At 33.8% G+C, this 25530-nt stretch overlaps 3 protein-coding genes across 4 annotated transcripts; all 3 read right to left on the bottom strand.

Annotated features, from left to right (window-relative positions):
- Window positions 1-1204: 1204 nt before the first annotated feature.
- On the bottom strand, window positions 1205-6979 carry LOC146942350 (uncharacterized). Its single transcript, XM_085756320.1, has 2 exons — window positions 6779-6979; window positions 1205-1788 (listed from the first exon to the last, which is right to left on the bottom strand). Exons 1-2 carry the CDS (start codon window positions 6897-6899, stop codon window positions 1379-1381), a joined length of 531 nt encoding a protein of 176 aa, XP_085612446.1. The 5' UTR covers window positions 6900-6979; the 3' UTR covers window positions 1205-1378.
- A 3344-nt stretch (window positions 6980-10323) lies between these two features.
- KCS10 (3-ketoacyl-CoA synthase 10) lies at window positions 10324-13815 on the bottom strand. Its single transcript, XM_085756319.1, has 3 exons — window positions 13344-13815; window positions 12011-12639; window positions 10324-11121 (listed from the first exon to the last, which is right to left on the bottom strand). Exons 1-3 carry the CDS (start codon window positions 13755-13757, stop codon window positions 10551-10553), a joined length of 1614 nt encoding a protein of 537 aa, XP_085612445.1. The 5' UTR covers window positions 13758-13815; the 3' UTR covers window positions 10324-10550.
- A 7644-nt stretch (window positions 13816-21459) lies between these two features.
- On the bottom strand, window positions 21460-25508 carry LOC146942348 (Ubiquitin carboxyl-terminal hydrolase family protein). 2 transcript variants are annotated; one of them, XM_085756309.1, is made up of 3 exons: window positions 25269-25508; window positions 24847-24911; window positions 21460-23216 (listed from the first exon to the last, which is right to left on the bottom strand). In XM_085756309.1, the coding sequence occupies exon 3, from the start codon at window positions 22939-22941 to the stop codon at window positions 21646-21648; it is 1296 nt and encodes a 431-aa protein (XP_085612435.1). In that variant the 5' UTR covers window positions 22942-23216; window positions 24847-24911; window positions 25269-25508; the 3' UTR covers window positions 21460-21645. The 2 variants fall into 2 exon arrangements, with proteins under 2 accessions (XP_085612435.1, XP_085612436.1); XM_085756310.1 differs by having other exon boundaries at window positions 25372-25508.
- Between the last annotated feature and the right edge of the window lie 22 nt (window positions 25509-25530).

The following is a 25530-nucleotide window of genomic DNA, read 5'->3' as shown; positions in this document are numbered from 1 at the left end:
AAAATAAGATTTTGTAATTATTTTCTTTCTTGTAATAAACATTTTTTTCTTCAAAAGCTAGTTAAAACAACTATTCATTTTCAGCATAAAAATCTTTTTTACAGCAAAATTGTTTATGAAAAACACTTGCAATTATAACCAAGACATCAAAATTAATTTTTAAAGAATCTGAAACAAGCACGCCTATTATTTTCCTAGAATATCTTCAAAGGCAGACTAAAAGAAAATCAGAAATTATTACAAAAAAAAAAAATGAAAATTAGAAAGAGGAGGAAAAGTTTTAAAAGGGAAAGGGAAAGTAAGGCAAAAGCAAGAAACAATGGCTCTATAGAAAGTGGAAACAAGCTCGCAATATTCAATAGTTCTTCCGGTGTACGGATTTTTTTAGTGGAGTGCTTTAGACAAATGCAATAGTTCAAAGCAAAAACGACATTTTAGATTATTATTATAAAATTATTAATTAAATGTAATTTTCACACACACCCAAATATTACATTTAAATATAATGTACATGTTATATTATTTTGAAAAGTGACCTTGAGTCATTCCTAATAAGAAAACTACCTTATTGAAATTGATTCCTTCATTCACAGCATTGGACAATATCAAATACTTTTATTTTGGACACTATATCAACATTGTCTTAGGGAAACATATACATTCGATAGAAAAAACACAATTTACTTCCCAAAAAAATACAATTTACTAAATTTGAAGAGAAATGAGCTGTCTATTTCTTTTGTATGGAAATAAACAACATTATTTGAAGAGAACCATATGATTTGTCATATGGAAATATACTTCTGAATTTTAACCATTTTTTAATAGACAGCACAATTTAAAGATATACTTCATGTATTTTTTTTTTTAAGATATATGGAGAGTGGAAAAATAAGGTCTCTTATTTGTAACTATTTGACTATTCTAACCTTATTTTTTCTTTTATTTTTTTAGGGAATATTCTAACCTTATTCTTCTCATGCTTGTAAGGGATGCTCGTATTCTAGTGTAAGCTATACTTGTGGGCTAGGCCACAAGTAAGCCAAGTTAAGTGCACCTACTACCCAATGTCCTAAACTAATTCCATAGGGTTGCGGTTTAAATGCGCTGTCTCTTAAAAAAAATCATTATAATTTACTAAATTGTGCATGCAATGTCCAAATCCTTGTAATTAATTAAACTATATCCTTAAATAAACCCAGAATTATAAAAGAAAACCAGACTTTCATTTATTTAATTCAGCAAGTATTTACATGATTTGGAATCATTTATTTATTCATGATACGCATATATCATAAGCTTTATTACATTATTATTACATATAATATATAATTCGTTTCTTAGTTGGAAATGCCAAGATTTCCTTGTAACAATTACCTTAATGCCATACAACCTTAGCAACACGAAGTATAACATCATTGGTAAGCAAAGCAACATCTTCAATCTTACGTTGAACCATAAGTTTAATAGTTCCATCAACACCTTCAAGTGCATGATCACATATAGCATTATAAGTTAACATAACATCCATCACATTTTGCAATGTCTCGGTTCCCCAAGACATAGATGGCCATGAATTTTTCATTTTTTCTACTTCCATAAGAACATTGTTCATTGCAGTAGTTAACCCTCCAACACATTGATCAACTTGGGTACCTTGTTCACCGTTTAAATTAGCTAAGGTTTTTAACCTTGGAATAAATTCCATGAATTCTTTAGCATATTTAAGTTCAGAAACGGTTGTGATTATTGCATCTTGAGCTTGTTGCTCTAGTTCTCCAATATTGTCTCTAAGAATGTAACTGCCATGGAAAACGCCATGGATGAAGCTTGAAGCTTGAGGAAGAAGAAAGTGAAATGAAAAATCTCTTATTGATTCAATGTGTAAAACGGTTACAATGATTGCTTATTTATAAGCTCTAAAACTGTAACTAACTACATGCAATACAAATGAAATGTAAATGTAATTCAAATTACAAATCAACTAGAGTTTACTTGGCGCGCAAGTAATGGCTCTTTCTTCACTCTTTTGTATTGCCATGCTTTGTTCTTTCTTGCTTGCCTCTAATACCCCCCACAAGATGGAGGTTGGTAAATATCCAGCATCCCAAGCTTGTTGATACACTCATAAAACTGGCGTGGTCCTGAAGCTTTGGTAAACACATCTGTAGCTTCTCGCGCACAAGATGACAATCAATATCTAAATGTTTAGTGCGCTCATGAAAAACAGGATTAGCTGATATATGAAGTGCACTTTGATTGTCACAATACAACACAGGCAAACGAGAGGGTGACTGTTGTAAGTCATGAAGAAGAAAGCATATCCATTGCAATTCACGTGTTGCTGAAGCCAAAGCCCTATATTCTGCCTCTGCAGATGAACAAGAAACTGTGCTTTGTTTCTTTGACTTCCATGATACTAGAGAGTGACCAATGAAGAAGCAATACCCAGAAATGGATTTTCTGGTATCTATACATCCTCCCCAGTCAGCATCACTAAAACCCAACAACTGCAAATCAGAGGTTTGAGGGAAGAATAAACCACGCCCAGGAGATCTCTTAAGATACCTCAAAACCCTAAGAGCTGCCTGATGATGTATTACAGTTGGGGAAGCCATGAATTGACTTAATTGCTGCGTGGCATATGCTATGTCTGGCCTGGTAGTAGTGAGATAAAGCAACCTACCCACCAATCTCCTATAACCAGAAACATCATGATGAAGAGAACCTCCATCTTGATGCAAACGTGTTGCAGGATCCAGAGGAGTACTTGCAGGTTTACAGTTGGTGAGCTTTGCATCCTCCAAGAGTTCCAAGCAGTATTTTCTCTGGCATAGAGTAATACCTTTGGAAGATCTAGCCACCTCAAGACCAAGGAAAAACTTGAGCTGCCCAAGGTTTTTGATCTTGAAAGTTTGATGAAGAGCAAGCTTCAATTCATCAAACATTGTAAGAGATGTACCAGCAAGAATAATATCATCCACATATACCAAGAGTGCAGTAAAGGATGAGGTAGTGGATTTGATAAACAAAGTGTGATCAGAAGCAGCCTGAACAAAACCTTGTGCATAAAGAAACTGTGTGAGTTTTTCAAACCATTGCCTGCTTGCTTGTTTCAAACCATACAAGGATTTGAGGAGTTTGCAGACCTGGCCTGACTTAGGAGCATAAACTCCTTGTGGTACTCTCATATACACAGCTTCATTCAAGTCTCCATGAAGAAAAGCATTATTTACATCCAATTGGTGAAGATGCCAACCATGTATGGATGCAAGTGCCAGGAGAACTCTGATAGTTGACAACTTGGCAACAGGAGAAAAGGTCTCAAAATAATCCAACCCTTCAGTTTGAGTGTATCCCTGTGCCACCAATCTAGCTTTGTATCTCTCTACACTTCCATCAGCATGTCTTTTAATTTTATAGACCCATTTGCTTCCAATGGCAACAGCATTAGGGGGTAAATCCACAAACTTCCAAGTATGATTGGCATTGAGTGCCTCAATTTCATTCTGCATAGCAACTAACCACTTGGAATCTTGACAAGCTTGATGATAAGTAGTAGGCTCTATATCATGTGAAATGGAGAGAGCATAGTGTTGATGATGGGATGCAAGCTGTGAATAGCACACATAGTTTGCCATAGAGTAATCTTTGGACTGACAAACATAATCTTGCAGATGAGAAGGGGGCCTGCTAACCCTTTGTGACCTTCTAACAGTTGCTGATTGAACATCCTCAACATTATTGTGTTGATGTACAATCTCTTCTGGGTCATCATCATTACACACATCTTCAATGTGTGAAATATCTTCAACAAATTCAGTTGTGACAGCAGGTGCCTTGTCAGACAAGTCATGACTACTATCTAGATAAATGTGATTATGTGGAAGAGGATTCAAGGATTTTGAGTGAAAAGGGAACTCTAAATCAAAGAATTTCACATTTCTGGAGATCAAAATCTCATTATTACAAGTATCAACCAGGATGTATCCCTTCATGCCTGATTTATAACCCAGAAATGCACACTTCTTTGCTCTGGGGTCAAACTTGTGCCTGTTAACTGGCAAAGTAGATGCATAACTGAGACAGCCAAAAACTCTAAGATGACTTAAGTCAGGTGCATGTCCATATAAGAGCTCATAAGAAGACCTATTTTGAAGTAACTTGGTTGGTATTCTATTCAAGAGATACACTGCATGCAAAACTGCATAGGACCAAAACTTCTTAGGTAACTTGGACTGAAACATTAAAGCCCTGCTGATATTCAAAATGTGCTGATGCCTCCTTTCAACTCTTCCATTCTGCTGAGGAGTATAAACACAACTTCTCTGGTGTAAAATCCCTCTCTCAGCATAAAATTCTTGTAATAAGAACTCAGGACCATTATCACTTCTAATGGATTTGATTTTCTTTTCAAACTGATTTTCTATCATACAAACAAAACCTTTAACTTTTGATGAGGCTTCTGACTTGGATTTCAACATAGCAACCCAAACATGCCTACTATGATCATCCAAAATAGTTAAGAAATATCTAAAACCATGTATGCACTCAGTGGAGAAGGGTCCCCAAATATCAACATGTATAAGATCAAACATGTTATGTGCATTATTTAAACTGATGGAAAAAGGCAACTTCTTTTGTCTAGACAACTGACAAACATCACAAGCTACATGTGAACTTACAGAAATATAACTGTACAGTTTATTCATGCATTGCATTCTATCATGAGATAGATGCCCAAGTCTAAGGTGCCATAGGATTCCTGAAGGCACTAAACTACTATCTTTATTTTGTAAAGCAGAAATACTAGAAATCTTTGCAATATTTTGTGACTCTTTTATAGTCTTCAAATGGTAAAGGCCATCCACTTCTTCAGCCAAACCAATCTTCCTCATATCCTTCTTGTCCTGTATGATACACTGATTAGCTTCAAAACTCAGTATACAGTCTTGCTCTTTGCATAATTTTGAAACAGATATCAGATTCACAGCAAATTGTGGCAAGTATAACACATCATGAATGTGCAAGGATTCTGTCAACTTCACATTTCCTTTATAACATGCCTCCACTATAGTCTTATTAGGTAAAGTTACACTAATTGGTTTAATTTCATAGTAGCTAATAAACCAACTTAAATCATGGCAAGTGTGATGTGTAGCACCTGTGTCAACTATCCAGCTATTATCATCAAATTTGCATCTAGCATTACTGGTAAAGAATTTACCTCCTGCATTCATAGTTGAACTGCTAGCCTTCATCATATTTGTAGAACCTTTTGCTTCAACATTGCTTTTCTCTAACAATGCAATCAAACTTTGATACTGATCTTTGGTCAGCATCATTCCACCTTCATCATTTTTCCCAGTGGAAGTATTTCCTTTGAACTCAGTTTCTTCACCTTCAACAAAATTAGCATTAGCAAAAGTATTTCCTCCTCCTCTTCCCCAATTTGGAGGATATCCATGCTTCTTGTAACAAGTTTCAACTGTATGGTTAGTTCTATTGCAAAAACTGCAAACTCTGGGATTTCCTCTTCCTCTTCCTTGAGAAGAATATCCTCTACCTCTTCCAAATTGTCTTTGTCCATCCATTGCATTAACAAGACCAGATGATGTATCATCTATAGGAGTTGCTACCACATTGTACTGCATCTTCCTTTCTTGCTGCAGTACCATAGAGAAAACCCTATTTATTTGAGGTAAAGGATCCATCAGTAATACTTGTGATGTTACACCTTGATAATCATCACTCAATCCCATTAAGAACTTAATGATTCTATCTTTAGCTCGAAAAGCTTTGTTATTCCTCATAGCAAAACAAGTGCACTGAATTGGACAGGTACATTGAGGCATAGGCCTGAACTGATCTAACTCTTCCCATAGACCTCTCAAATCAGTGAAATATTCAGTGACCTTCTTAGTTCCTTGTTTCATATTAGCAATCTCTTCTTGCAATTGTGCAACCCTAATCCTATCACCTCTCATGAATCTATCCTTTAGATCATTCCACATATCAACAACATTCTCAATAAACACTACACTTTGAGCAATTGAAGGCGAAATTGAATTGATTATCCAAGTATGAACAAGATTGTTGCACCTTTCCCAAGCTGCATATAACAAATCATCCTCTTCTGGTATAGGTATAGATCCATCAACAAATTTGAATTTGTTCTTCATCGCGAGAGCTCTTCGCATCTTCATAGACCAAGAGTGATAGTTTTCACCGGTTAGTTGAGGCGTAACCGTAACCGTTGAAGAGTTTTCTGAAGGATGAACGTAGTAAGGATCAAGAGCTTGATCCTGATTATTGTTATTGTTATTTCTCACCATTGTTGAACCAAAGATTCAATCACAAACGAAGAATCTCAAAGAAGCAAAAAGATTCGAAGAAACAGAGTAATCAAAACGCAATGAAATGCGAAGAAGGAGAAAAGATGAACCGAATAACGTTCAATCTATATCATGCGGAAGCAGAGCAAGATTCACTTGCTCTGATACCATCTAAGAATGTAACTGCCATGGAAAACGCCATGGATGAAGCTTGAAGCTTGAGGAAGAAGAAAGTGAAATGAAAAATCTCTTATTGATTCAATGTGTAAAACGGTTACAATGATTGCTTATTTATAAGCTCTAAAACTGTAACTAACTACATGCAATACAAATGAAATGTAAATGTAATTCAAATTACAAATCAACTAGAGTTTACTTGGCGCGCAAGTAATGGCTCTTTCTTCACTCTTTTGTATTGCCATGCTTTGTTCTTTCTTGCTTGCCTCTAATATTGTCTTCCATTTTGGAAGATTTTGGGGCAGGCTCATTTGCTTGGCGAGTACTAATTACACATAATATTGATGTTAACAAAATAAATGCTACTAAGGGATTTTGAAATGCCATTGATATGGAATTGATTTTGGTCAAAGTAATTTGGGAAATTGCAATGAGATAGTGATAGGAGATGGGTTGAATTGGTGAATGATGACCTTAAGATTCATTTATTTATAACACTAATAAAATCTTTGTTTGAACGGTTAAGAGGTGCTTTCTGCATGCACGATATAATTTTTTGAGTATAGGACAGGTTAATTGATAATACTTCCCCACACAATTAGCCAATATATTTATGATAGCAAGTTGAATATTCTATATAATTCATATTTTGTATTATATTTAATCAATGGTTGAGATAATATCCATCCATAATTTGGATACAAATCTAATCCATAATTTATAAATCTTGAAATATGAATAATCAATTTTGTAGGATTGAATGTGACTCATAATTTAAGATGATATTTTATGTGTGTGATGATAATCATAGTTTTAAATTATGATCTACGATTGCAATTGCGGACTCAATATTACGGGTTTTAAAGTCTCTGCAATGACATCATATCTGCAATTTTAAACGCATTTCTCACTTTTTTTTTTCATTCTACCTTAACATAAAAGTTCATATCGTTTGCGGCTGCTATTTAAAACCACGTGATAAGTGTATTGGAAAAAAAAAAAAATCAAATTTCACATTGACGACCCAAGCTTATAAAAAAAAAAAAAAACTTCTAAATTATAGACATTCATCAATATCATCTTATAACTTGATTTTATGGGTGTTGAATTAGTTCCAAAACCCAAGTCACATCAAATGTGATTTCAAAAATTTATGGAAGTAGTTGAGGCAAGGCAAGTAGAGGAAAAATAGGAAAACAAACTAAAACATGCATTATGGTAATAGCATCATGAGTATTACTTTTCCCACACTATGCCTTTCCTCGCTCGCCTTATTTTTTTTTCCAATTTTACCCCCAGTCTGGATTTCGTATTCCTGAACGTATTGTTAGTATTCTTCAGATGTTTCCGGATTTTAAAATCCGGAATAGTATTTTAGCAGAACTTTTGCAATTTTAAGCTCTACAATTCGTAAAATAAAATGCGAATAAAATAAAAAACAGAAATAAAAAGACACAAACATAAAAACAACTCATTTTATTAATAATATATGAACAATACATTACAATAATTTTCAAGCTTTTTAAGCTTATTACATAAGATCCTAAATCTATTTCTAATCTCCTAAGAGCCTAATTCTAATCTCCTAAGAGCCTAACCACTGCTATGTGATAGGACATAGCAGTAGCTTGGCTATTGGAGGAAAACCAAAGGATGAGGGAAGAGGAGGGCGGGAAGAAGAAACAAATGCCCCTGAGGGAGTGGGGGGTGCTCAGACTTACGCCCAGACAGGCGAAGCTAAAAACCACACTGACCCACATGACCCTCAGATGAACCGCCCTTCGTTGCAGCGCGGTTCCATGCTCATTGACCGTTCATACAAACCCTGAAAGTTTTCAACGAGGCCCTTATCTATGAAAGGCCAACGATGGAAAACCATGGTTGTAGAAGGAAGAAGAGGAGGAGAGGGATGGTGTGAGAAATGGTGGGGTTTGGAAGGGTATTTATAGGGAGGGGTGGGTGAAAAATGGTTGGGAAGCCATAAATGCAGTCAAAAAACGTGGTAAAACACGTTTTTTTGACTTGACCACTGACAAAAACGTGTGGTGCAGAGCACCGACCATGGCACTGATGCGTTCCGGAATATACAATCCGGAATGCACCTTTGGTTTCCGGAATATACTTTCCGGATTAATGCGATAATGGTGAACGAGGGGAAAGTTGGCACTTCCTGTAGGGCTAAGGACATTTTGGAATGTAAAATCCGGATTGGATTCTTTTGAAAGAGAGCCATTAATTTGGGTTTGGACTGTTACAACCACTAACACGTTTTCATTGACTGTATTAATGACCTAGGACTTGCTTAAGGCATAAATAGGCTTTCATCTTCAACAAATACCTCCATTCTTCACTTCACCTCTTTTCTTCAATTTTCTTCAAACGTTTTTAGTTTTTTAGGGGTGTCGGTGGTGTCATGGTCATTGTTGACCGTTCCTATGAACCCTACAATAGCATTTCAGCTTGTGTGGGGTTCATATAACGGTTAACAGAGACCCTTAACATCAAAGAAAGACACAAAATATTCATATCGTTTTTGCTCGGATTTAATTTTCCGGAAATCTCTTCACCTCTTTTCTTCAATTTTCTTCAAATGTTTTTAGTTTTTTAGGGGTGTCGGTGGTGTCATGGTCATTGTTGACCGTTCATATGAACCCTGCAATAGCATTTCAGCTTGTGTGGGGTTCATATAACGGTCAACAGATACCCTTGACATCAAAGAAAGATACAAAAAAGCGCACAACATCTGGTCCGGATTTTATTTTCTGGAAGTAACTAACAATCTGGTTCGGAAAACAAAATCCGGACCAGGGGTATTTTTGAAATTTTTGCAGGGCGTACGAGAAGGCAGTAGGGTGGGAAAAGTAAATCTCTAGCATCATTGGCTTTATTGACTTTATGAGCCATCCATTAACTATTCATAATTTGATATGGACCTATTATTAAAGAGACGTCCTTAATTTTAAATGTTTGCGAAAACATTCATCCATAACCTAGATACAATGTTAGCCCGAACTTATTAATTCTAGACAATCTTAAGTCAATTTTGTAGAGTTGAGTATCAATCCTAAGATAATATTTATGTTAATAGGTCATCCTTATTATATACATAAACATGTGTGAGACGTGAGAAAAAAAATTAAATTTAACATTAGCTACAAATAAGGCCCAAGCTTATAAAATGAATTTTAAACAAATTTTGTGAGAATAAAAAGAAAATGTAAAATTTAGACAATGACTACCTTACAGGTGAATTTTATAAAATTGAATTAGTTAAAAAATCCAAGTTAAACCCAATCCAAATTACATCAAATATGCTTTCAAATCGATTTTAGCAGTTGAGGCAGGGCAACTAGAAAGAAAAATGGGAATGCAAATTAAAACATGCAATATATATGGGGGGTACCATTATATAGACTTAGGGTGTGTTTGGATGGAGGGTTTATGAGGGGAAGGGAGGGGAGGGTTTAGATTTCATTTTTAAATTACGGACACTATAAAATATTTTTTGAAGAGTTAACATATTAACATGATAAATGATCATATAATACTTTAATCACACTTAATTTATTTTAGAGAAACATGTTATATAGTCTGTAACTTAAAAAAAAAACAAACAAACCCTCCCCTCTCTTCCCCTCCTAAACCCTCAATCCAAACGCACCCTTAGATTTATGTAGTCATCCATTAACTTATTCATAATTTGATATGGTCCTGCTATTTTTCTTGATCCAAACATGGTCTTATTATTTTTAAAGAGACATAGAAACGTTAGGCATCAGTAACAGATTACAATTTAAAGCCAAGTAATCAATGAGAAAGAAAAAGTAGCTTAAAAATTTAAAGAGTACTGAGAAAACAAAGGCACATGATGTTATATATGCCTCAGTGTAACAGTATAAATATCACAAGCCAGGAATTAAAATTTAAAACACCAACTTAACTAAAACTACCATTATTTCATATCCTAAAGAAGTCTTAATTTCATAATCATCATCACTGATCAATTTCATAGATTGATCATAATAATAAAAGTGCTTGTTAATTGAGAGAAGCAGGATATGCATCAATGCAGTCAAGCCAAGGGTTCCTAGAAGAAGGTTTTGTGACACGACGCATAGAACGCCAAACAGCACTGTTACACTTAAAACCAGAACCAAAAGCGAGTTGCCAAACACGGTCTCCTCTTTTAACTTTTTCCTTAGCTTCCATATAAGCAAGTTCATACCAAATGCTGCTACTAGAAGTGTTGCCGAATCGGTGCAGCGTCATTCTAGAGGCTTCCATGTTCTTGTCACTCAATTCAAGATTCTTTTGAAGCTCATCAAGAATGGTTTTGCTAGCAGCATGCACACAAAAATGCTCAAAAGCTAGTTTGTAGTTAGGAATGTATGGCTTGTTTGATGATGGTGAATTTTTATCAGATTTTCCACCACCAAAGAAGTTCCTCCACACTAATGTAGCAAAGAAAATAAGCTGTTCTGAAAAGGGTAGGACCAATGGTCCTAGTGTTGTGATGTTTGTTTTGAGAGCTTCACCACCAATTTCAATTAAGTCTTTGCTTATCTTTATTCCCTTGAATTTCTGATCGTCTTCCTCTTGGTACACACACCTGCATTTGTGTTACAGTTAAGATTAAATCGATCAGAAGTCAGACTTTATTTACTTATTTGTCGAACTTCATATTATCAAAAGGTTAAGCCAAAAAATATTGGTAACCACATATCCAAAAGCATTCCTTTTGTTGGTGTTTATTCACAAGGCCCACATGAAAGTTAGGTCATTTATTTGTCATTATCTTTTTATTTTTTTAAACTTTAAAGGAATTTTGTTTTTTAAGAATTTAGATATATTTTCACACTTTTCTTTCACATTATCTTTTACGTTCTTATGCAGTCATTCCTCTTTTAATCTCTTTTTTTTTTCTTTTTCATAACACACATTACATGTCATATCTATTAGTAGTTATGTGAAAACAATCCATTAGTAGTTATTTTGATTATTTTTCCATCTCACTTTTCCATTAGGGATGATTGATTGAGACTGTTTTTATTCTTTTGGCATAAAATACAGAATAGTAATCAAAATATGGGGAAATGAAACATAGCATGGTACAACACAAAATTTAGTCCATGATGGACCAATCTATCTATAATAATAACTATCGATATCCTCATCCCTTAAAAAAAAAAAAAAAAAACTATCCATGCCCTCATAAAAGGGAAACCATAAATTTATTATTATTGATACTCAAAATTACTTTCATGCTTAATTGATAAGTGAAGAAATTAGTAACAAGTATAAAAAAAAAAAAAAAATAGTAACAAGTATTCCATTAAACCGAAATTATGATATGTTTGATCTCTATTCGTCAACGGTTTAAAAAAATATTTATACATACATTTGATCAAATATTATCAATTAGATGTGTTACAACATTGTTTTTTAAAATATCAACGCAAATATCAAAATAGTAAGATATGATTGGATGTTTGAAGTACCTGAAACTGCGATCATCAGCACCTTTATGTGTGCGAACAATGTGTTCAAGACGATATTTCGCGCGGCTAAAATCACGACGACGGTTAGAGAGCAAAACAGCAGAACAACCCATACGAAAGAAACAATTTGGAATAAGCATTGATCTTTCTTTTCCTTGATACCAATTAAATCCAACCATTTCAGTACTCACAACAACAGCATAGTTACCAGGATTAGATTGAAGTATATCCCTAGCCAAATCAACAGAAATAATTCCAGCACTACAACCCATACCACCAAGATTATAACTCAAAATATTTCCCCTCATCTTATAATGATTTATAATCATGGCTGACAATGATGGTGTTGGGTTGAATATGCTACAATTTACTACAAGAACACCAACATCTTTTGGTCTAATTCCTGTTTTTTCAAAGAGTTCATCAAGTGCTCCAAACATAACCATTGATGCCTCAGCTCTACCTTCTTTCATTGTTGCTGTGTTTTCACTTGATGCTATCACTGATCTTGGAATGTATGTTTCATCACCTATTCCTGATGACATTACTATCCTCTTCTGGAATTCTAGACTGACTTCATCAAATTTTCCTGATTTTCTTGCTAGCTCTATCAATTGCTCCCTAGATACCTTCATGCAACAAATTCATTGTTATTTTCCACCAACACAAGGTTTTCTAGATATAAATTTTTTAAAAATAAAAATAAAAATTATGGGACAGTTTGTTTTATATTAAAATTAAATATTTAATTATTTAGAGATTTCTTTTTTAAAAAAGGTTAATTTATTTTTTTACCATCATAAAAAGATACATTTTTTAAAATATGTTTATTGAAAATAATATTTTTTAAATAAGCAATTCAAAAAAGAGAAGAAATTAATCATCGATATATAATATAAAGGATTATTTTTTACTGTTTTGAAAGAGAGAAAAAATGAGCCACAATTACAATTAAAACTAAACATAGAAAATGGAAAACATTTTTTTCTAATCAAATAAACTCTGAACATAAAATCAAGATTCCCTAAAGTTGTGATCTGATGTCATAGAAAATGATACTTCATTTTAATTTCAAGTAAGAATAAAATCAAACAGAATACTAATCCTTCCTTGGCGTTTTAGTCCTAGATAAAAAACTCTAAAGCTACTAGAAAACACTCGTGTGTATTTTTTTCCTACAATATTTTATATCACTTAACTTGCTTAAAGGTGTCTTGAGTTTTTTTTTTTAATTACCACTCGGATCAACCACATGTTGGTTAATTAATTTAATTAAATAGTAAGTAAATAGATGCATTTGCATATTTATAAAGTTTTTGTGTACAGTACATACCTTGAGTTCATCATCAGGTTGATAGCATGCAAAATCAATGAGATAAATAGGACGTGGCCTTGACATGAAGTAAAGAGTGAAAGTGAAAACAAAGACAGCAAGAGAAGAGAGAACAGATGCAAGATCATAAGTTGCATCTTCCCAAATCTTCTTCCAAAGATCTTCTTTGCTAAGACTACCAACCTCAGCACTAAACACAACAAGTAGAATTGGTATAGTGAACAAATAAACACCATGGTTTATCAGATAATGGTAACCCAATTTCACATACTTAAGGTTCACAGATTGAAGAAAATCCGGTAACCGTCTCCGAACACGAACGGAGAACGTCAATGAACCGGCATTCGGACCCGATGATTCAATCCCACGATTCACAATCTCTGCTGAGAACATGTCACCTTCGTTAGTAGCCATGGTTGGAACAGCAGAATATTGTGTTTACTATGTTGTTTTTGTTGTGTTTAGGAATATTGGCTAGTTTGTGTTAGTATGTTTATTTATATATATTTGTTTATGAAATTCATGAAATTGATTTTACATGAGGTGGGTGGAAAAGAGTTAATGCTAATACCTAATTGGTGTTTGTGTAGTTGGGAATTTTCAATGGAATTAATTTCTTCATTTAATGTAAGTGGGTGCATGGGATTAAAGTTCATAGAGGAGGGGGAACTGCTATCTTTTTATTACTATATTATCTGTTTTTCCATCTTTCCTTACTCTTTCTCTATTGTATTCTTAATTGAAAAAATTAGTAAAGATATTTGGACATTTATATCGATCCATGTTGTGTCTTCTACTATCTTGTGTGAACAATGAATATATGTCATATCTAATCAGCTACCAGCTGGCTTTCAATTGTTACACTTTAGCTACCTTCTTTTTCTTTCATTTTTTTAATTTGTTTTTGTTATATATATCCCAACTTCTCCATTTTCCGCTCCCAAAGTGTTGCAGCTAAAGTGTTAATGGTTAGTCTCCCATTGTCTTAAGATTTTGTATGAAGACGCGATATCAAAATCATGTTGCCATCACGATCATTAGCTACTCGGATAACGTAATAATTTTTTTTATATTGGTTTGCAGCAGCCCATATGACAGAATTCAACATAAGATATATCACATCCATAAAAAAGACTAAACACAGTCTGCTATAAGAGCAGCACTTTTCCTTGCAGGGGGACTGTCTTCTCTCATCGAAGACTCTTCAACGAGTGATATCAGAGTCAAGTTCAACACGGTGGAGGAGCAAGGGAAATATAGTTATGTGGCCGTGGGAAACTCACACACTTGGATTTCAATTAGACTTAATTCATGTTAAAATTTGGTGTTAATAAGTACAACAACAAAATATACACATAAAATTTGAAAGACAAAGAATCTAGTGAAATTTAACAACTTTTTTTATCGACAATATTAGTAACAACAAATAAAGGGTAGCACGTACAAGAACTACAACCAAACAGATTTTACAGAATACATAGTGAGCTGTGTAAAACATTGCAACTTCCAAAAGCTGGGAGTTATTTTTCCATAAAAATTATTGTATGTTTAACTGACTCTGCATGGGCCCTATACATATATCGAACGACGGTTATGTTCCTAGAGCAAGAACAGAATTGATTACTCAATAGTTGTTTCAGTGTATTGGCAAGTTGCCCAGTTTTGAACAAACTTTAATTTCATGGTTATACTTCATAATCCATCATGACAAGTTGCTTAAAGGAGTAAGCAAGCACAGATACATACAACTGCCTAGGCCAAAGAACTTCAATTATTTCGGGCTGCTGGGGAAAGAGACTAATATAAGTCCATCTTAAAAGAAATCCTTAAATAAAAGTCACATTTCAAATTACTACATATTCTTATTATTATTTATTCAAATATAACTTTTGTCATTATTATTAGTTTATCTTGAAAGATAAGAAGCTAAAGTTTACAGGTTACCCTAGAATCACTTTGTTGAAAAATTTGTTCTTCAACTTTGGTGACCTAGGTTCGATATTCTGGTACACCGAAAAAGAAGCTAAATTTAGACACGTCTATACACAATTGTATTTTTATGAATATTCATATACAATCAACACATTGAGTATATCAACTACTCCCTCCGTCCCATAATATAAGCAAAAAAAATTCATTTTCTTTGTCCCAAAATATAAGCAAAAAAGACAAACTTTTATCCTATTTAATCTTGTTTTTTTAAAAAAATCTCTTTTCCAAGAAAAACTTTTTATTCTCATAAAATTAAATGCAAATTACATTCAATTTTCTCTCTCTTTCATTTTTTCCATAACCAATAGCCAATGAAAATTGTTTTTACATCTTTATATAAAACTTTTTCCAAAGAAAACACAAAAAACTATGCTCCAAATTCTTATGTTTTAGTTTTCTTAATAAGTGTGATTTTTTTTTTTTTTTGCTTATAATTTGGGACGGATGAAGTGCTTTTTTTAATAAATGTGAAAATGAAAGAGATAAAAAACTTGTAATAGAAGGTAAGCAAAGTATGTTATTCTTTGCGACACGTGATGAATTAATGTCGCTTATTAATGTAATATTAAATACTCCATCCGTTTCAAAATGAGTGTCGTTTTAGCCAATTGCACACATATTAAGGAATGGAATAAAGTAGTCAAATGTCATAACAATTTTACCAAATTATCCTAATCAACTATTGGTTTGTTTTTCATTAAAGAAAAAATAATACTTTGGAAGTAGTGTAACATAGTATTAATTGAAGGGTACAATTGAAAAGAAAAAGTTATTATTGCATTGGAAACTGAAAGCGACATTCATTTTGAAACAATTTTTTTTGGCTAAAACGACACTCATTTTGAAACGGAGGGAGTATTTGTTTTCTATGTATACTCTCTAAGTGTATATAAGTACTCTCAAGTCTCAACTCAAAATTGTTTTACTTTGCATTTGAACTTGTGACCTTTCCATCATATCACAACAACTTTACCCGGTGTATCAAGGCTCTCCCTTCATAATAATAATGAATATATTAATACTTATAAAGCTAATTTGATAAACTTATATTCTCTTTATTTCATTATAATCTTTTTTTTAATGTGTATAATAAGCAAGGGTAACTCTCAATATAGAAAGGAGGGAGTATATGATTAAGTGGATGTTTTAAACGTAGTTGAAAACCACCGTAAGTAGAGTCTTTGACATCCCAGTGACTCCACATAGTATTCGTAAAGACTTCAGTCCTTTAGACCGTCTATGAGATTAATCTCCGATTAGATGCTTAATCAAGACACAGTTTAAAGTCTTTCGTCCCTCTCCAAAAAAAGTTTGCTCTATGGGGATTAACTTTATTCCTCCCTCACAAGATCAACGCTGCTAAAGAAATTGAGCCCAGCCACTTGGATTATTTAAACATATATTTTTAAAAGCATCATTTAAACATGGAAGTTGAATTCCAAGGGGTCAATGAAAAACATAGTTTGAGGTTTTATGAGCCATTCAAAATCTTAGACAGAGTTTGCATAATAGCTTATTGTTGCAGTTACGTGAGACTTCAAGGTAGCATCCAATTTAAACATTTCCCAGCTTAAAAAACTCCACCTTGGAGTCTTAGACCCAAGACACGATCATCTTAACAGAAGATTTAATTTTTTTATCATGATGCAACCCCTACCAAACTATTTAAGTACTGCCATTTCATCATAATGGTTATATCGATGCGATATAACTGTTATTTGACAATATTTTGTACTAAATTGTATATTGTATAATGATATAACTAGAGGTTCTATCATATAATAATAGAGTTTTGTTCAAATTCTGATATACTATAGCAATATAGCGCCGCTATAGCCATTATTTATCAACACTAATCGTATAACTAAGTAATCAGATTCAGATTTTCCAAAAAAAAAAAAAACGATTTAGCCAAGAACTTCCTAATGTCACGTGAATCCAGTACAAACATATTCAAGTTCCTGCAACAGACACTGCCTTTTAAAATAGTTGGCAAAGCAGATAGGGTAGTAATGATTTGGCGACTCACCATCTATCTAGATGAAGCAGTGAAGCCTCTTCCATTAAATTTTGACAGAGACTTACAGCAAGATAGGAAGCAAAGTAAATATGATCAATAATGAAGACCAATGCATGAAAAGATGAAAGTTGATTCCAACCAACTTGCCAAAGTTGAATACAAGTATATAATAGTAACGTATAACAAAGAAAAGTACAACAATAACATAGATAAGCATCACTTACTTGTCACATTAAATTAATGATTTGACAATAACAGGACAAAGATTTGCTCTGCTTGACTTTTGGCCATGTTAGGACGATTGACATTCTAACTTCTCAAATTGAATAAAATGGAACATCAAAGAAACCATTGACCAATTCAATATACACTGTTTAAAAAATTGGATCGGAAATCAAACCGGTGAGATATTTGGGTCATGGTTCAACATGACAAATAAATAGATATTTAAAAGTAAATAAAATAAAAAGTTGCAAAAATAGTTGAACCCGCTGCGGTTCAACTAGCTCCTTCCGGTTCAACTAGACTAAGGTATAACTAGAATTAATCCAATTGTCGAACTGACCTAGTTTTTAAAACACTGAAAATATCCAAATAATATGACCATAACTTATTGATGCTGACTAGCATGTACTTTTAGATTTCTGTTAAAAAGGTCTGTAACTTCTGAACAAGAGATGGTCAATCCTTTCTCAATTGTTTCCATGTCACAAGTAATCAAATCATTCCCTTCACTAAATATATTTCCCTTTGTGAGAGTCACGCTAATCATCTTTGTTGAAGCAAATTTAAATCCCATTGAGCAATTAACATCACCCTAGACTTTTAGGCTAATAATAATGTTTGACTGAGACTAAAAAATCCAGATACTGGCCTCAAATGTGATTGATTAAATGATCCCCTCAAGTAGCTGATTTGCATATACTTCAAATATAAGGAAATTACATTCACATCCCTTGAGGTTTCATTAAATATCACATACACCCCTCTCTAGTTTTAAACTCAACACCCACCTCCCTTAATTTTTCCAATTGACATAAACCCCTGCTTGTCCTCTGTTAAAAAACACTCACACATTACCGTTCACCTGGGACTCTCCATATTGAAGACAATAATAAACATTCAAAATTCCCCACTAATTATCTTTTCTTCCTTCCATAATTTTTCTTTTATTCCCTTTGTCATGCAAATCGAACAGACGAACACCAATTTCCAGGTTTAAGAATCTTCTCAAATGAAACATTGCCTCATCACAGTAAGTTAGTAACCCCACCTTGACTATGTTCATATTCAATCAATTCTTTTCTTTTTTTTGACCAAACAAATTCAAATTCAATTCTTTTGAATCCCCAAATCTGGAACAGATTGGCCTGCTTAAGTTTCTTCCCCAAATATAACGAATCGCGAGATCCCTGTGTTCGTTATCTTCTTGCGACAACAGCGACGAGCAATCAGATCCGCAACAATAAAGCGGCGAAAGTGCTTTTCTCCGATTCGTTCGGTGAAGCATCTTCGACTAGGACTTGTGACAGGAAACATTTGTCGTCCGGTGAAACAACGCCGAATGAAGCAGCGTCGTAACTTACTTTGATTTTGGAGAATCCCAGTTTGGTTTCCCTACTGTGTATTTAGAGAAAGGTGATTTCATTGGGATGTGGCCTTACCAGAAATGGGTAACATCACAGGAACAAATTGGACAGTAATTAAGCGTAGTTTGTTGTTGCGAATGGATAGGCATAACAACAATAAAGAAGGAAAGATGCAGGTTACAAATGGGCTGGAATAGCCAAGCCAGAAACAAGGGAGAGCACTTGTTGATTTGGTGAGGAAGAATGAAGGACATGGTTGAAATTGGCAGAAGGGAAATCGTGGAACAAGGAAGAATTTGTTTTATAAAGTTATTTGACTAACAGTGTTAACCCAGCGGATGTGAGTTTTGAATTTCAAACTAGAAGGGGTGTGTGTGATATTCAATGAAACCTCAAGGTGAGTGCAGTTTCCCCTTAAATCTATGATTGTCTCCTAAGAATACCTAAAGGCAATTGAAGGTTAAAAACATTGAGAGCTTTAAGATGAAGGGCTAAGGATTAAGGATCCTTAATTAGGACAGGATCTATGATGCAGTTTCATTATAAACAACCAACAAAATACAAATTGTGTTGAGTACCGCAGAAACCTAAACTAAACACATGAGCTAAAAAAAATAAGAGACAAGTTGTATAACTGAATTCAAAACAATCACATTAAATCACAAAAATCACATGATGCATAAAACACCTCACAGGGGCTGCGTACATCAAATCTTCTGAACATCACGACTCAAAAAAAAAATTATATGAAATCAACCAGTGCAGTAAACTAAACTAATGATTAATGCACTTTCAACCAATTCCTTCACGGGAAAAGATGAAAGATATCAGATTCAGATTACACGCGGAGGGTGTATTGGATCATGATTCTAAAGGATTTTAAAAGACTTTTTTATCATGAAAAAGTCTTATGGTATTCAATTAAGACTCTTTCCAATTTAAAAAAAGTCTTGTGTTATTCAATCAAGATTCTTTGTCATTTAAAAAAAGTCTTGTGGTATTCAATCAAGACTCTTAACCACTGAAAAAAAGTCTAGTGGTATTCAAAATCATTCTAATTTTGAAGGATTGTTTAATAAATCAGATTTTGATGGATTTTGTGGGATTTTCTAATGAAATTTTAGGATGAAAAAGTCTTTCATGAAAACCTGAGATTTCTTAGGATTGTTTTTTTCTTTTAAGATTTTACTATCTCTCCCTCTCTCCTCCCTTCTCTCTCTCTCTCTCTCTCTCTCTCTCTCTCTCTCTCTCTCTCTCTCTCTCTCTCTCTCTCTCTCTCTCTCTCTCTCTCTCTCTCTCTCTCTCCTTCCTTCTCTCTCTCCCTCTCCCTCTCTCTCTCTCTCTCTCTAACTCTCCCGTAAAAAAATAAAGTAAAATAAATAAAAGAGTCTTTATTGAGATTTTGTGAAAGAGAGTGTGTTATGATATTTTTTTTTTTTTTGCCTAAATAGGTCTTTCATCCCTGCAAATATAGGTCATTTGAATTTTCGTCCATGAAGTTACTAACCCATCCATTTTGCCATTGCAAATATTAATCATTTGAAAAATGGTCCTAATTACATCTGATTAGTAACTTCAAGGACGAAAATTCAAATGACATGTATTTGCAAGGACGAAAGACCTATTTAAGCCAACCACCTCACCCAATCATCACTTGCCACATGGGCACCATGTCACTAATGACAACCCACCTCAGCAAAAAAACCTAATTAGGACCAAAAATCAAATGGTTAAATTTTGCAGTGGCAGGTTGGAAGAATTAATTCAGGGACGAAGATTCAAATTGTCTATATTTGCAGGGACAAAAGACCTATTTAAGCCTATTTTTTTCAATTATTTCTTAAAATTCATAAAATCTGTTGAAATCTCTTGAAATCCATAAAATCATTTCAAATCCTTTAAAATCTTATGGATTAAATCCATTGAAATCCTTAATAGTCTTTTAAAATCATCAAAGTCATCAAAATCCTACAAAGTCTTTTAAAATCCTCAAGATTTTTTTAAACAAAAATTGTCCATTAAAATCCTAATCCAATACACCCTCCGCAGTTACCGCGTGCCGCTGTTGTTGATTTCAGCCATCCGATCTTGAATCAATGGTTGAGATTGTTTATTAATAATTTAGTGAAGGTGTAATGTGAACCGACCAATCTCAAATCGATGGCAGAGATCGAATAGAGCGTGTAACCATGAGGTTTTTTTAGAGCTGTGGATCGAGGTCCAAAGATGTCCTGCATATCACACTGGTTTATGTTGATAATACAGTCATCTTAACTGGGTAAAGATAGAACCAGGTACGACTACCAAGTTTATCGATCCTCTTTAGTAATATTAGAGCCTAGAATTAATCATGTTTTGTTATAAAAGATGCATTTAATTGTTCTCCCAAATGTTTCACTGCATATTTACTCTTCAGCTGAACATGAAAAAACCATGTTGTCTTGGTTTTCCTATGCCCAAATGTCTGAAAATATTTTTTTCCCTCCTACCATAGCCATTAATTAACAACAATGCATGCAGGTACAAAAACAACCTTTATTTAGTATACATTTTTTCGTGCATAAAAGAGATCAAGTTTGATACAAAGCAATACAAAATTGACTTACAATGAAGTATTAAATTGCATGTTCTTGAGGTAACTGAAGTTTGAATTGAAATATGACAAACCTCCTCCTCAATAAGTTATAAAATTTTGACACACTCATGAAATCCCTCTAACATCCATCTCAGAATCGTCCTCGAGTAAAGGATCCTTGTACTCCAAGGTATCCTGTTGCTCAAGCTCCACATCCAAGTCCTCCACATCAGAATCACTCTGAAGCAAACGCAAACCATCACCGCCTTCCTCATCACTATCACTATCCGCCTCAAACTTCTTCTTCCTTCCTCTATAGCCAACAAGACTAAGAAGCTTCTCCCTCCATAAAAACAAAGGAGATTTCTCAATAAGCTCCGAACCATCATAAGCTTCTGTTAAAAACACACTAAACCTCTTCCCCCTCTCAGAAACATAAAAAATACCACAATGTTTAAGCAAAAGCCTCATCAACTTCTGAGGCATAACTAACTCCCAACGGAAGTGAGTTAGGTGATCTGTCACCAACCTCTTCTCAACTGTAAAACTAAGCAATTCATGCATAACAGCAACAGCCCTCTTATCGAATTCTAAAGAACCAGGTTTCAAACCCTTTGCATCAGCATAAGGAGACAAATAAGTCCTCTCCTGAAACATTTTTATCTTTTCACCATAATAACTATGCACCCTTTTAAAATTTACAGGAAATTTCAAAGGAAATGGTAGCGAAAGCAAACCCGGGGTGTGTTCGGTTTCAGTTACCCCTTCCACAATCGTCTTATTCTTCTTCTCAATCTCTGTGATGGCCCATTCAGAATTCCAAGAAACAAGCTCCAAAAACTCAACATCGTCAAGAGAAGGCTTCACCACACGAAAAAGTTGAGGATACTTATGCACCCAATGAGTTCTAAAATCCATTGGCAAACCAAAATCTCTTCGAAAATGCGCAATTTTATCCAACTGAACACGTTTATCAACCGACATCATAAGCAACCTAGTAACATATTCAGCAGCTTTATCTTCATTTTCTTCAATGACCCTTTTGTGTTCTTCCATCAAAACTTCAGCTTTTTGCGTCAAACCACACCATAACACCCCGTTACGATCCTTATAGAGCTCAAAAAGTTTAGGGGTTTTGCGAAGAAAATCAGAGATTCTGTGAGGTTTTGGAAGGTTGATTTGTTTACGATAATGTGAAAGAGATCGAACTGGAATAACCATTTCTGGTTCTTGTTCGAGAAGTTCAATTAAAAAAACGATTTTTGATGTTATCTTCCATTTCTCTGTTGCTGCTTCGAGTTCGTGAACCCTTTTCTTCTTGCTTCGATCTTGTACTCGTTTACTTGTTGTCATCCATCGTTCCCAATGCGAATAACAGCAATTTTTTCGCCATGAATCGATTGCTATGAATCCAAACCGCATTGAATTTGTGAAGGTTTTGGTTTATACATTTGTGTTGTTGTTGTTGAACAGTGACGTTGTTGACCTGGTTCAGGGTTTATGAGGTTGAGGGTATTTTCGTCAATAAAAGAGTTTGAATCTGTTTGCTAAGCCCAAATACTTCTAAAGTGAGCCCAGATATAACATGATCGGGCTGGGTTCTTCCACTCCTCTAAAATTACTCTTTAACGTCCCAAAATACTAAAATACATCCGGCGGCAGTTAATTGCAATTTGAAACATTTTTCAAACATATTCCTGCATATATATAGATATATATTAGTTGTATATAATAATGATAATTGGATATTTTTGTCCAAACGAAAATGTGCACTTTTGCTTGTTGGTCTAAGTTAGCAATCCCCACACATATATATCATTAAGTATAAAAATCATTAAGTGATATGTCCTCTATATTCAACATTTTCCAAACATTTCCACGTGAATATTTGATTTAGAAAGTTTAGACCTTAATTTCACTTTATACAATGTGAGTAACGTGACAACAATATGAGATGTGAAATCCTCGTTTTGATCCAATTAAATTTAACTTAGATATTTTAGAGCAAGAGTGTGTGAATAAATTAAAGGAGACATCGTGATGTTGTGTTGTTTGTGAGCATGCGCACACATACATGATGTATAATAGGGTGAAAAAAAACCAAAAAACTGAACCAAACTCATAAATTGAACCCAACTAAACCAAAAAAAAAAAAATTGAACCATTAATAACAATTCTGAAACAGTTCGGTTTGATTCGAAACAGTTCGGTAATAATTTGGTTCAGTTCAGTAATTAAAATTTAATTTCGTTTGTTTTTTTTTTATATTTTTTTCAACGGTACCAATAACAACAGTTTGGTTCGTTTTAGAACAGTTCGGTTTAATTTGAAACAATTCGATTCAGTTCGAAATGTAAATTGTTCGGTTCAGTTCAGTTATTTTAAATTTTACAAACGGTTCAGTTTTCATCCTGAACAGAACCATGCCCACTGCTAATACATTATGAGAGACGTGAAATACAAAGGCAGTAGTGAAAAAGGTGGTCACGTGAAGGTCCGTCTTCCATTATATACCAAATAGGCCATAGCATAGTGAAACTCACAAGAAGATTCAAGGTTGCAAATCAAGAAGATTCAAGCATCATTTAAGAAAAGCGCATAATGGATATAGCATTATAGCAACACTCCATTTTATGGGAATTTATATGAGTTTGTATCTAAGAAATCTCTACGCCACATTGTTGAAGAAGAAGAAGAAGACGAGAGTTGGTTTGGAAGAGAGTAAAAAATAAAGTATTGTTGCTCAATTAGAACAATACATGGTTTACCTTGCACTTGTGAATTGAATGCAGTTCATGTGGATCGGAGAAAATTGAAGTTTACTTTCAGTTTGAATATTCAAACAAACTGTTTTAAATTTGAAAATTTTCTCAGAAATTTACACAAGCTTAAATGTTGTTTTTCAGATCTTTCCTTGGTAGGTATTTTGTGGAAGAATTTTTTTTTACTTTTTAAAAATAAATAAATGGTGTTTTTTGGTAGTTAATATACTTTGCGGGTATATGTATGAACGGGGTACGAAGTCAATTTTTCGATGATTTCCTTGTTGGAGGGTAGGTGTTTTGACTTTTTTTTGACAAAAGGTGTTTTGACTTTTGTGATGGGGAAATTTTTTTTTTTTTTTTTTTTTTAGAATAAAATTATTGTTGGATCTCATTTAATCATTTTCTTTCTTAATGTGTTGAGTTGGAGAAATTGGAGCTGATCAAGTATCACTTAAGTATCAGTTATATATATCTAGCTATTGAATATAACTTTTCTAGAGTAACCAAACTAATCAAATGCACTAACATGGGAAACTTAATAAACACAAGAGAGTGAACAAACCTGATTCCCGAGAGATGCGGAGTCGATCCAAATGTTCGACAGAGAAATCTGAAGCGCAAGAGATTCTACACGAAAAATCAAAGTCAGTTCAGAACTTTCATTTTCATTCAGCCAAACTTAAATATCACAATTCTTATTCTCATTTCATATCATGTTCTACTAATCAACAAAAAAAGCAGAGAAAGAAAGAAAATTTTAATTGCATCAAATCACATCAATTTAAAATCAACTTAAAATCAAATCAGAATCAACTTAACCTAGAAAATGGCAATTACATCAAATCAGAATCAACTTAACCTAGAAAATGTCAATTTCTTGAGCAAAATTAATAATCAACTTAAAATCAAATCAAATAAACCTAGAAATATCAATGTATGAATCAGATTTATTATCACATCAGCTTAACTTAAACATTAAAATACCTCATCAAATCAGAAGAATTAACCCAAAAAAAAAAATCCAAATTCTAACTCAGCGATTGGAACGGAATGAGATTGCGATGAAGAATTTGATCAGAACAATTACGATGAAGGGATTGTGAAGAAGAGCGATTGAGATGAAGATGTGAGAGTGATTGAGATGAAGATGATGAAGCTATGTCATGAAGCGATTTTGGGACAAAGCGCTTCTGAGAAAATTGATTCGAAGAGAGAGAGATATCTGAAGTGAAAAATAGTTCTATAA

Source organism: Medicago sativa, chromosome 3 (assembly GCF_051527215.1).
Source record: "Medicago sativa cultivar Bolivia chromosome 3, Bolivia_mono, whole genome shotgun sequence".
Lineage (NCBI taxonomy): Eukaryota > Viridiplantae > Streptophyta > Magnoliopsida > Fabales > Fabaceae > Medicago > Medicago sativa.
Note: the sequence above shows the minus strand (reverse complement) of the source record. Positions and strands in the feature narration are given on the sequence as shown.